At 38.1% G+C, this 12,534-nt stretch overlaps 1 protein-coding gene across 1 annotated transcript; it reads left to right on the top strand.

Moving 5' to 3' along the window:
• Positions 1-872: 872 nt before the first annotated feature.
• Positions 873-2,689, top strand: Arp3 (Actin-related protein 3). Its single transcript, XM_088241016.1, has one exon. The coding sequence runs from the start codon at positions 978-980 to the stop codon at positions 2,232-2,234; it is 1,257 nt and encodes a 418-aa protein (XP_088097142.1). The 5' UTR covers positions 873-977; the 3' UTR covers positions 2,235-2,689.
• Positions 2,690-12,534: the final 9,845 nt, after the last annotated feature.

The following is a 12,534-nucleotide window of genomic DNA, read 5'->3' on the forward strand; positions in this document are numbered from 1 at the left end:
CCTTTTCACCTCTCATTGACTGGTTAAAGTGGCTACATTACACATTGTTAACATTTACAATTTTGCCTATATTTGAACATCCATATTCCATAAATTATTTTATATGTTAATTTAAGCGAAGCCAATGGCTCTTAAGCCTTATAAATATTTAGACATCCATATTTCCTTCTCAAAAATGTTCTCCGTTGTAATTTTTTTATTTTTTTAAAAAAGAAATAAATGCGTTCTTATGATTTACCCAAATATTTCATTTTGAGGGCCATTTTCAACGAGTTATAAATAAGTCACTATTAGAAAATGGAATCGAGTTAGGGTAGAGTGGGATTCGAACCACGGACCTTTGGTCCGTGAGTCCGAGACACTAGCCACAAGACCACAACCCGATTTAATTTGTTAAAGTTGATGACTCTCTAGGGGGTGAAATCCAGTCTTTTCTCTACAAACGTTTGGACAAACTCAACATATTGTAGTAAATATACTAACTCAATGACAAATAATATTCCTAACACGCGTGTAAATTTATAAACATATGGAAATAAAAAAAAACATCTCTGATTCTGGCTAGAGCAACTCAGTAAAAAAAGCGGTTACGAAATTGAATAAAAATAATATGAATATGTAAATGTGCTTTTATTCATACAAAAAAATATTTACTTTATGTGTAGTTCTTCCTCGATTCTCTTTTTTTAGTATTATAAGTTATACCTGCGGAAACCATCTACATATTATTAAATACAATAAAAGAAGATCATGTAAGCAGTGTGTCAAACACAAACAGGCAATGTTTTACATATACTTACAAGTTGAACTGATCTTTTTACAAAGTGTTTTTATTTTACTCTTTAAAGTTTGACAGGTCAAACCGCTGATACGAAATCGAGTCACCAGGGCGCGCCGGCGCGATACCGTCTTGTCAAGCCGCTTCAGCTGTCAGTTTGACTCATCTCGCGAAGTGAAGTGTAAAAAACCCCTCGAAAATGTCCGAAAGGCTGCCGGCCTGCGTCATCGACGTCGGCACGGGCTACACCAAGCTCGGCTTCGCCGGCAACAAGGAACCGCAGTTCATAATTCCGTCAGCGATCGCCATCAAAGAGACCGCCAAAGTGGGCGAGCAATCGGCTCGGCGCCTCGGAAAGGGAGTGGAAGATCTCGACTTCTTCATCGGAGACGAGGCCTTCGACGCCGCGGGGTACTCCGTCAAGTACCCGGTGCGGCACGGGCTCGTGGAGGACTGGGACCTAATGGAGCGCTTCATGGAGCAGTGCATCTTCCGCTATCTGCGCGCGGAGCCGGAGGACCACCATTTCCTGCTCACGGAGCCGCCGCTCAACACTCCGGAGAATCGCGAGTACATCGCCGAGATCATGTTCGAGTCCTTCAACGTCCCGGGGCTGTACATCGCCGTGCAGGCGGTGCTGGCGCTGGCGGCGTCCTGGACGGCGCGGACGGCCGGCGACGGCATTTTCACGGGCATCGTGATAGACAGCGGGGACGGCGTCACGCACATCGTCCCCGTGGCCGAAGGGTACGTCATCGGATCGTGCATCAAGCACATCCCGGTCGCCGGGCGGAGCATCACGTCCTTCATCCAAACCCTGCTCCGCGAGCGCGAGCCGAACATCCCTCCGGAGCAGAGCCTCGAAACCGCGAAGGCGATCAAGGAACGCCATTGCTACATTTCGCCGGACATCGCCAAGGAATTTGCGAAGTACGACGCCGACCCTTCGCGCTGGATCAAGCGCCACGAGGGCTCCCACGCCGTGACCGGAGTGCCGTTCTCCGTGGACGTCGGCTACGAGCGCTTCCTCGGGCCGGAGATATTTTTCCACCCGGAGTTTGCCAACCCGGACTTCGCCGCGCCGCTGAACGAGATGGTCGACGAGGTGATCCAGAGCTGCCCGATCGACGTGCGGCGCGGGCTGTACCGGAACATCGTCTTGAGCGGCGGTTCCACGATGTTCAGAGACTTCGGGCGCCGATTGCAGCGCGATATCAAACGCAGCGTGGATATGAGGCTTCGCGCCTCGGAGTTGCTTTCCGAAGGGCGTATCGTTCCGAAACCCATAGACGTTCAAGTGGTCTCCCACCATATGCAGCGGTACGCCGTCTGGTTCGGAGGCTCCATGCTCGCATCCACCCCGGAATTCTACCAAGTCTGCCACTCCAAGAAAGATTACATGGAGTACGGGCCGGGCATCTGTAGACACAATCCCGTATTCGGCACGATGACGTGAACCAATGACGACGCGTGGATTTCAGTATTATCGCTTATGATATACTTAAAGACATTTCCAAAGCTTGTGTTTATATTCCAGTCATTGCATTTCATCTGCCAAAACTCAAATAAATCTACAATTTAGTTGAACTGTTGCATTTTTGCAATGGCACACTGATTTTGCACCATATTCAAAATTTAAATAGTGAATTCGTTGAATTGTTTTTTTGAAAATGGAATCGGTACATTAAATCGTTGAAAATACAAAATAATCTCTTTTGAAAAACATAAAATTCAAGTATTCAATAGAAATGTTTCAGAGAAATTACGAGATATTTTCGTGTGAAAATGTGTAGGGATAATTAAATAAATAAAATATTTTTATTTAAGCGTATATAAAATGATTTTTCATAGTCCCGTGACATCACTGTAAGACTAAATTTATTTTGTCAATTATAAATCTGTTAGTCAGAAGTATGTTTGTTGTTTTTTCAGGAGAACCAACGAATAATCTGCATAACCGAATTTAATTTTCAATTTCTTTTGATTGTAATATAAAAATGTTTTAAAAATTAATTCATGTATCTTAAAATGATATGTATGGATTACTATGCCTAAGATTTAGCAAAATTTGCAATTTTTTAAATATATATTTGGACCCCTGTATTTATTAGGTTGATGCAAACGTTATGACTGTTTTTTATGATCCTAGGTAAAAAAAACTTTTCTTCAGAAATGATGAATAGTATCTTCTTTTAAAGGATGCTTTCCCTCTACTTTCTATTCAGTTTTGGCCTGGCCGAGTACAGTGAAGAGCCCTTGTTTTTTTCAAAATTTCGGTCGATTAAGTGCATGTACGTCATCGTTTACTTTATGAATTTGGCCTTCAAAGTTGTTGATAGGGCTTGTCCAGGTATAGCCCAATGTCTTTTTCTTGTCACGTTGTTGTACGCGACCCATTTCTCATCTCCCGTTACCAAACAATGCAAAAAAGGTTCATGTTTTTGTCTCGCACTCAAAGCAACGCGCGTTGAAACACGATCCAATAAATTGGCAGCCGACAATTGATGAGGTGTCCAAACGTCATACCGCGAAACCATCTCCATACGCTTCAAATGTCTTAATACGGTTGTTTGGTTGACTCCCATCATCGACGCGATCTCCCTGGTGGCTAGAAGTGGATTGGTGTCAATTATGACTTTTAACTTGTCATCAGACTTCAATGTTTATCAATTAGTGAAAAATCCCCAGATCGGAATTTTGTAAATTTCGTACCTGTCGAACTTTGATGACATCTGCTCCATACACTTTGCAAATGTTTTTAGTTGCCACACTCGCGGTATTGTCTTTACGGAATTCATAAAGTAAACGATGACGTAAATGCACTTCGTCAACCGACATTTTGAAAAAATACAAGGGCTCTTCACTGTACTCTGGCCAGGCCAAAACTGAATTGAAAGTAGAGGGAAAGCATCCTTTATACAATGGAATCATTTAAAAGAAGATACTATTCATAATTTCTGAAGAAAATTTTTTTCTACCTAGAATCATAAAAAAACGGCCATAACTTTTGCATCAACCCATTAGTAGCCTTACAAGTCATGTACAAGGCTAAGGTACTCGGAAAAAATCGTTTTTGATTGTCTTGGAAATGGGATGTTCGATCGCTGATTTTCGTTTATTACCTTTATGAGCCCAATCACTATTGTTGCAAAGTCCAAGAACAATGGCGCGTGATAACTACTTTTTACCACAGTGTGGATGTCTGTTAAGGATATTCCATCTTTCTTGCATTCTGCTTTAAGATTATGGCATTGTAAACTGAAAAATGGGCACTGAAATAACAGATGTTCGATACTCTGTAACGAAATATCATCGCATGGACAATAGTCATCATTCCTTAATTAAAACCTATATAGTTCGCTAATTACTAATTTGCAACTTAAATACAGTCAAACTTGGTCATTCCGAGGAAGACGGGACCGTCTGAATTTGCTTGTAATAAGCATTACTCGGTTATACCAGAGAAAGATTTTTTAAATCCAATCGCCATTGCATATTGTCTATCGAAAATTATAATAAATGCTTACAAACATACCATTTTCTAAATTTCAAATTCAGATAAATAGACATTTGTACTTGTTCACAATGTTGATAATGTGATAAGGATGGAGAAAACTTTTTACACACTTCAACATATTTCGCGCCACGTTCTATTTTACAAATAATTGCCACTTTTTTGCAAATCGAAACACTTCTGCTTGTTAGTAGTCATGTTTACAGTTCAAGGGTAAAGTCATAGAATTAAGAATAGTCCAGAAGGAGCGTAGAATCATATTTGAATACATCGGACTGTGTCCAATAATCCCCCCACTATGCCCTACTTTCGCCGCGTAATGTTGCACTATGGGAAAAAAAAATCATTACACAAATGTAAGGTAAAAAAAAAGCAATCTGTTAATTTCTCTAAAATTTTATTGCGCACGCGGAAATATTGATTGACACAACAGAGTAGATAAGTAAAGGGTCATTTAATAAGAGTAATTGAATTAATGAACTTTGAACTTAAAATAAAAACAAATTTTATTAGACATAAAACTGATATTTTTATATCATGTCAAATAATATTTGATGTTTTAAAGATAATCTCGTTCAAATGTCCCCCACGTCGTTGTTTAATTCGAGGTCCAATTTTCATTAGTTCTCTCATTAAAATAGCAAAGTAGGGTAAAAAAAATTACTACCCTGCCAACACTAATGAAATGTTCATTTTGTTTCTTTGACATCTGACAGATGGAAAAATAATTCCATTTTTAAGTAATGCATTTGCTACATACACATTCATTTGCTAATTACACATGAAATGTGATTCCGTCTTGTTTCTTTAAGATTCTGGCAGTATTTCTACACTTTAAAAGGACACAACACGGCATAATTGAATTCAAATCAGGAGTTGCGTACTGAGCGACGTCTACATAGAAACTTATGGGTCAAAACGTAAGCCTACTTATTTACGAGTAGGTAGTTTATTTGCCTTCTGTTTGATGTGCGTATGCGGTTTCTGGACTATTCTTTATTCTATGGATAAAGTTTAAACTTATCTGACATCACCCACATTTCATTATGCATTGACCATAGAACATTTTAAAAACCCCGAAACAAGGATGTCATTCATTAACTACAAAAGAAGTGGTAAATTGTAACGAGGTGCCGAGCCTGAGCTTGCCAAGTTCACAAAGCTTGGACTTTTTACATGTGTGTGTAATTTCAACCATATGTGTGATACTTTGTCAATGGTGGCTACTTTACTTGCACTAGCCAATGACAGGTGAACCTTGAATACACTAAGGCTGTTGTAATATGTTTGTCTTTATAACTCCGGGGGGTTAAATCCTTTGAACAATCTCATAATATTGTCGGATAAACATTTGGTTATACGGTCTGCGGAAAATCTCACAGCTAAAATTTGCACCAACTGCTGTAATGTTTGGCCAATTTTGCTGTAGCCTGTTTTAGTAACTCAAGTACAGTGATTGTCAAAAGGGAATTTTATTTGCAATGTTTTTTACTTTAATTAATATTTTTATATTATTTTTCATTTATGTATTATAGTCAAATATGTGAATTATTTTGAATCGATTAAATTTTTTATTATGATTCGTATTGTTTCATTCTTAACCTTTTAATAATATTTTTATTATTTGTTATAGGCAGGCAATTGCTGATGTGATGCGCCTATATCTCGTGTACTGCTTTTTGTCTAAGTTCTTCCTTCAAAAAAGCCTCCAAACGGTTTTTGAACTGGCTGATCGAAGTGGAATGGACAACTAGACTTGGCAATTTTTCCAGTCTAAAACTACTCTGCTGGAAATGAAGTTTTTCTTGGGATTGAGGGGAATTAGAAAGTTCTGCACTACAGAAAATTAGATATAATATTTTTTTTAATGCGTTAAAAATTGGAGCATTTAATTAAATGGCAAAATTTCTCAAAAATGTATGAAAAAATTCATAAAAATGAACCCACTTTCGCCGCGCGCATGTGTTAAGTCGCTGAGTAATGTTGCCAGATCGCGTAAAATATAATCATAACAAAAAAAAGCGATTTGTTAATTTCTCTATAATTTTATCATACACGCGAAAACATTGATTATCACAACAGAGTAGATAAGTAAAGGGTCATTTAATAAGAGTAATGAACTTTGAACTTTAAAAATTAAACAAATTTTATTTATTTTTATGTAATGTTAAACAATATTTGATGCTTTAAAGACAATGTCGGTCAAATGTTCACCACGGCGTTGTTTCATCTGAGAGGTCCAATTTTCATTAGTTATCTCATTAGAGAGCAAAGTAGCGTAGAAGATTTGAGTACCCTGGCAACACTAACAAAATGTCCATTTTAGTTTCTTTGGCAATCTGACAAATGGAAAAATGATAACATTTTTAAGTAATGCATTTGCCACTTACACATGAAATGTGATCCCATCCTGTTACTTTTTGATCCCAGCAGTATTTTTACTCTTTAAAACGACACAACACGGCATAGTCGAATTCAAATCGGGAGTTTCGTACTGAGCAACGTCAACAAAGAAACTGTATAATTTAGGTTGTTGAGGGTTGGTTGGAGCTCCTACCCCAGTTAGAGATTGATAGAGAAGACACGAGGTTGCTGTTTGATGTTTATTTATTACATGGCGGATAAATAATGAATTATGTCGGACGAGTGTTACGTCGATGATGGGTTGAAGAGACTGCACTTGAACTACATGCTGGAACTGTGTGACGTCGTCGAGCTGGTCTGACGTGAACTGAACTTGCTGGGCTGACTGACTGGCGTTGCGTCCTGTGGTCTCTTTATAAACGACGTTCCTTTGTAGTTCATTTCTTCATGGTAGGGGCGATGTGAATGTACTGCAGAACAATGCACAACAATGGTTTAACGTGCAATACTATAAGAGTTGCATTATACGAATGTATTGGAATCGATTGAAAATTATGACATTACATCGTCGGTCATTAGTCTACTTCAGGTGAACTAATTTGACACGTGTGAGTCATCGATTATGAACTATGGACTTTTCTTCATTCTATGTTGTAGAATATAAAAATAAAAATACAATTATTTGAAATATATTTATTGTGAAGTTTAACAGGCAGTCTCAATTAAAAATAATTCAATTCTACATTCATTTATATTACGGCTAAGGGTGTAACAAATCAAAAGGACTTAGTACTGAAGATCGTTTTTGGCATCTCATCTTGACACTTGAAAATGATACCTGCTCAGGTGAAAGCGCTCGTTGGTCAAAAAACAATACAATTAAACTTAATTAAGAGATTTTATTGATATTTTTATCAATATCTAAAACTGTCACCACATGAAGAACCATCCATAATAATTCTGTACTTTAAAAGATAAACTACGAGTCACATTGAACGAAATGTTTTGTGATTGTGGTTTACAAAACATCATTACTTTTGAACCAAATGAGATGAGAATTTATTTCAATCTTTAAAGAGCTTTCAATGTATAATAATAATGAACAATATTTTGAGTTTGTCCAAATTTTTGTAGGCAAGGACTGGATTCAACTCCCCGGGGAGCTGTTTATATTAACATATTACAACATAGATGAAGAACATTTAAGAGAAGGTAATATAGGACAATAGATCTTGTAAACTGCATACCAAAATAATTTGGACAAACTCAAAATATTGTTGATAAATTACCTGGTCCATGAAGAAGTATAGAAATTGAAAAAATAACATTTTCAGGCGTTGCCTAGTATGCAGGTGAAATAATTCAGCTAGATGAATCTCACCCGCATAAATAAAGGTTTCAGCTCTTTAACTTCACAAACATCAACAGATGAAAGAATTGAAGGAATATAGATGTTCAAATATAGGCAGAATGGTGAATGTTACATAGTGTGTAAAGTGGCCACTTAAACCAGCCGTTGACAGGTCATAAGCCCTGTAGATGCCTAGACTTCTATATTACCTTTTCTTAAATGTTCTTCATCTCTGTTGTAATATGTTAATAATAATAATGGTTTATCAACAAAAATTACAATTTCTTTATCTACTACATGCATACTTAGGTAATAGATTTCTCTGTTTTATGTCTAGTCTGCCTAACTAGGTACAACCTGTTTTAAGGCAGACATTTTTATGCAATAATAAACAATAACCTACTAGTTAATTTATTATAAAGTTATACAATATATTTACTATTTATTATTTTAGAATGTTTTTTAGTAAGTTTTACGATTTTTCTCTACCTAAATCCAGTAACCATTTCATTACAAATTTATTTAATAGAATTCGGGTTATGGTTTTGTAATGTTCGGGTAACATATTGATTATTTTGAGAATTAACGTCCATATTAAATTAACGTATATGGGACTTCAATTTTATAACTGACATTGAAGTCCGAGAACGGACGCAGCGGCCTCCTATTACGAGCGTCTTGAGGATTCGTCGGTGGACCTGGCTCGGACACGTGCTGCGCATGACTCATGAGAACCGAAACCCGAGTCGTCTCTTCTTTAAACCTGCAGGCTCACGCCGTCCTGGAAGGCCATCGATGACGATTTTTCGACGTTACTAAAATGGCGATATCACTTACATCATATTATGTTCCTACTATGTAGGTACAAAAAAATATTTTTTATAGCTTACCAGTAAATAAAATCACCGTTTGCCACTGATGCCTAGCTGCAAAGGAGTTATTTATCCTAATACAAATATTGTACTTTTTTCCATATCCCCTTGTTTTGAACACCCCCTCTTATGACACACTGAATATATTGAACGAGGTTTAAAAAGACTAATGTTTTGCACATTTTATATGTTCAAAGTGACAATCGACAAAGAGTAGTACTTACTACTACTACCATCATGCCATTCCTCCGTAGAGGCGGGCAGAGAGAATGGACCGCCACACACACTATCCTGGCATACATTCCTAGCTTCTTCCACGTTCATAAATCGAGAGTGGTTCAGAGTAATAACACGCTACCAGCATAAAGCCGCCCCATACGGATAAAAACCATTCTAGGATTAACAATCACAAAGTTAGCTATCATCAACATTCCCTTTCCGCACCTGATGGCGCATAGGGCACTGCAACGGTACACCAATCACAGCGTATCTTGATCATTGTTGCATGAAGATAAGATGATCAGTCACTCGAGTGCCAGTCGAGGGACTATGAAATATTCTAGTGTGAAAACACTATTTAAAATAAATATTTCATATCAATCATGTCGGAATTGAACCCGAGACCTCTTGCATGGTAGGCAAACGCGCTGACCATTACACCACGAGGCCGACATTTAATTACTAATATGCATGTATATCCAGGTACAAATTATGAAAAAAAATAGATGTGGCTTACCTATTGGAAAAGTCACCGTTTGCCACTGATATGTAATCATTTTCGTTATATAATTTGTACCTTGTGGGGGGGGTAGAATTTCAAATCTTTCTTAAAACATTTGTGTGCCGAAGTCTTTTTAATACCAGTTTTTGCTGTAACCTTACAGTGAGATTTGCTCAGATTACGCTAAATTTAATCTCTCACGTGGCTTATGTTTACAGGCTCAAAACAGACCACAACGAGCTGGCCATTTCACTACGAGAACAACAAGTTAGCTATAGTTTACAGCAAAACAATGAGCCGTAGGTACTCAGGTTGAGAATCGCAAGGGCAGCGATGAAACCGTCTGTTGTTAAATACAAAATTTGCTTTTTTGTTCTCTGCAATAGAGCAAAATGGCATCTTTTAAGCTATAGCACGATGTTACTCTGATGGATTAATGGACTTGATCTGTAAATATCCTTACAGGGTCCTCTTTTATTAAGGCTATCAACTTGTGGGAAAGAGTCCGAAGACGAGCTACAAAGTTGTCGCCAAGTCTAAAACGGCTTCCATATGTGGAGAGACTGGCAACTCTCGGCCTGACAACGCTGCAGAACGATAGAGACATACAAGATACTCGACAGTCATTATAGCTGGCCAAGTTTGGATCCCATGTCCGAGATGCTCGTCTTCAAGGCCACAGTCTCAGGCTGGAGAAAACGAGATTCAATATGAATCCACAGAAGCATTTCTCGAGCAATAGGGTTGTTGATGGTTCGAAAAAGCTGCCACGAGAGCTGATCGCAATGTGTAATCTCAATGGGTTCAAAAATTGACTAGATTTGTTTGGGAAAAGTTAAAGTGCGCCAACAGCTAACTTTGTTAAAATAGATTTAAGCATATCTGCTTTAAACTGCTCGCTTAAAATTAATATAATAATAGTAATAATTCGTATATGGGCGTTGGAAACATTTTGTCAAATTGACACTTTGAAAATATAAAATATGCAACGATATAACATTTTCTATAATTTATAAATAAATTTTATATTTCTATAACACATACGTAACTCATTATAACATATGTTCTTAACACGTTTGCGGACACTTTTACCTCATAGGATCCACTCATGGATATACATGGTGTGTCCGGAAAGTAAGCAAGTTACGCGACTGAACATCGGAGCGCGTGCGGACCAGTTGGGAATATTAGTGGAGGAAGTCAGCTAACAAATGCTGGGTCGCTCATACTTCTCCGGCCGTCCGGAGAGTGAGGACAGGCGTTTCCGTGGAAGTTGTTTGTGACCTTGAACAAGTCAAAATGCAGCGCTCGGTAGAGCGAAGGATGGTGATCCAGTTTTGCGTCAAACTTGGCAAGAATGCGACGGAAACTGTTCAAATGATCGAGACAGCCATTAAAGAAGATACTCTGTCAGATTGGCAAAAGGTCAGCGTCTGGTACAAATGTGAAGGATAAATTTTACATCGAAGTACTAAAACGATTGAAACACAGGACTCAGGAAGACGACTGGAAGTTGCCCGGTGCCTTCCTCGTCACCAACTACCTGGCCAAACCGGGGGTTCCAACGATTCCCAGCCCCTCTACAGTCCGAACCTGGCTCTGACTTCTTTTTGTTTCCACGCCTGAAAGGACCCATGCAGGAAAGCATTTCGAAACTATCAAAGGGATCCGAGCAGCTTGTACCGCGGCCTTAAGGAGCATTCCGGAGGAGGCCTACCGTGGTGCGTTCGGCGCCTGGAAATATCGCTGGAGCCGATGCTGCAACGCAGGAGGAGCCTATTTTGAAGAATTTTGATGTGTTGCAAAGAAAATTCAACAAGTTCTTTGTGATCGACTCACTGAGATTACTTTCCGGACACTCAATGAATATCATAACTATCCTATTTTAATATTTTACTTCCGGTTGGACCGTAGTTGATGGTTTGACGTAAATCTTATTTGACTAACATACGGGACACTTTAGTGGATAACAGCTTTTTATAGGGACACAATATCTTCTACCAGATAATTACTTCAGTTTCATGAATGCTATACATGTCTTTTGGACTATCGTTTTCTAAATGAGGGACACCATTTGACAGCGAAAGCCGGCATAACCACGAACGTGTTAATGCATACAGTTCTTTTTGCTTTAACTTTTATGTACCAAAGAAATTATTACATATACGATTTTTTACTAAAAACATTAAATTTGTTAAAACTTAACGATAGAAGAAAAATTATAGACCTTTTAAATTTATTCAAAATTGTAAATTCAATATGGGATTGCCCTGAACTGTTATCTCTCATCAACTTCAGGGTGCCTGGAAGAATGACTAGACAGGTGCCACCGTTTTGTAGCAACAATTCACGGACAGTGTATACTTATAATGCCATATTAAATAGACTTCACGAACTCGGCAATAGTTATGTATCTTTTTTGGGTAATACCGTGTATGTTGGATTTGATCCGACGTTTCGGCTACCATTGCAGGAGCCATCTTCAGGGAAAACTGTGTGTTTTATAAAGAAATGTATGTGTTTATGTACTAGTAATTTGTACCGTGTCACAGTCAGCAGTAGGCACATTTCTAGTTTTGTAGGAAAGAATAATTATGTTTATGTACTAGTAATTTGTACTGTGTTGCAGCCGGCAGTAGGCACATATCTATTCGTTTTTGTCATATGTAGTGCTGGGAACCATGTTGAATTTAATTTAAGCCCGTCGTCATTGTTTATATTATCTGGATGTCTGTGTATTTCAATTGCCTCTTTTATTATTCGTGCACTAGAATTACTAGGTTTATGTAGAATTTAATAATAATTTAATAATTTTTATGTAGAATTACCCAAAAAAGATACATAATATTGATAACAGTGACCGTGAAAACCTTCGCACCTATTCGGCAATAGTTATTCCCACGTATCTGATATATTTAGTGTAGGGTATTGTTC

The sequence above is a fragment of the Micrasema longulum genome, unplaced genomic scaffold (genome assembly GCF_059751315.1).
Source record: "Micrasema longulum isolate JH-2025_06_02 unplaced genomic scaffold, ASM5975131v1 h1tg002698l, whole genome shotgun sequence".
Classification (NCBI taxonomy): domain Eukaryota; kingdom Metazoa; phylum Arthropoda; class Insecta; order Trichoptera; family Brachycentridae; genus Micrasema; species Micrasema longulum.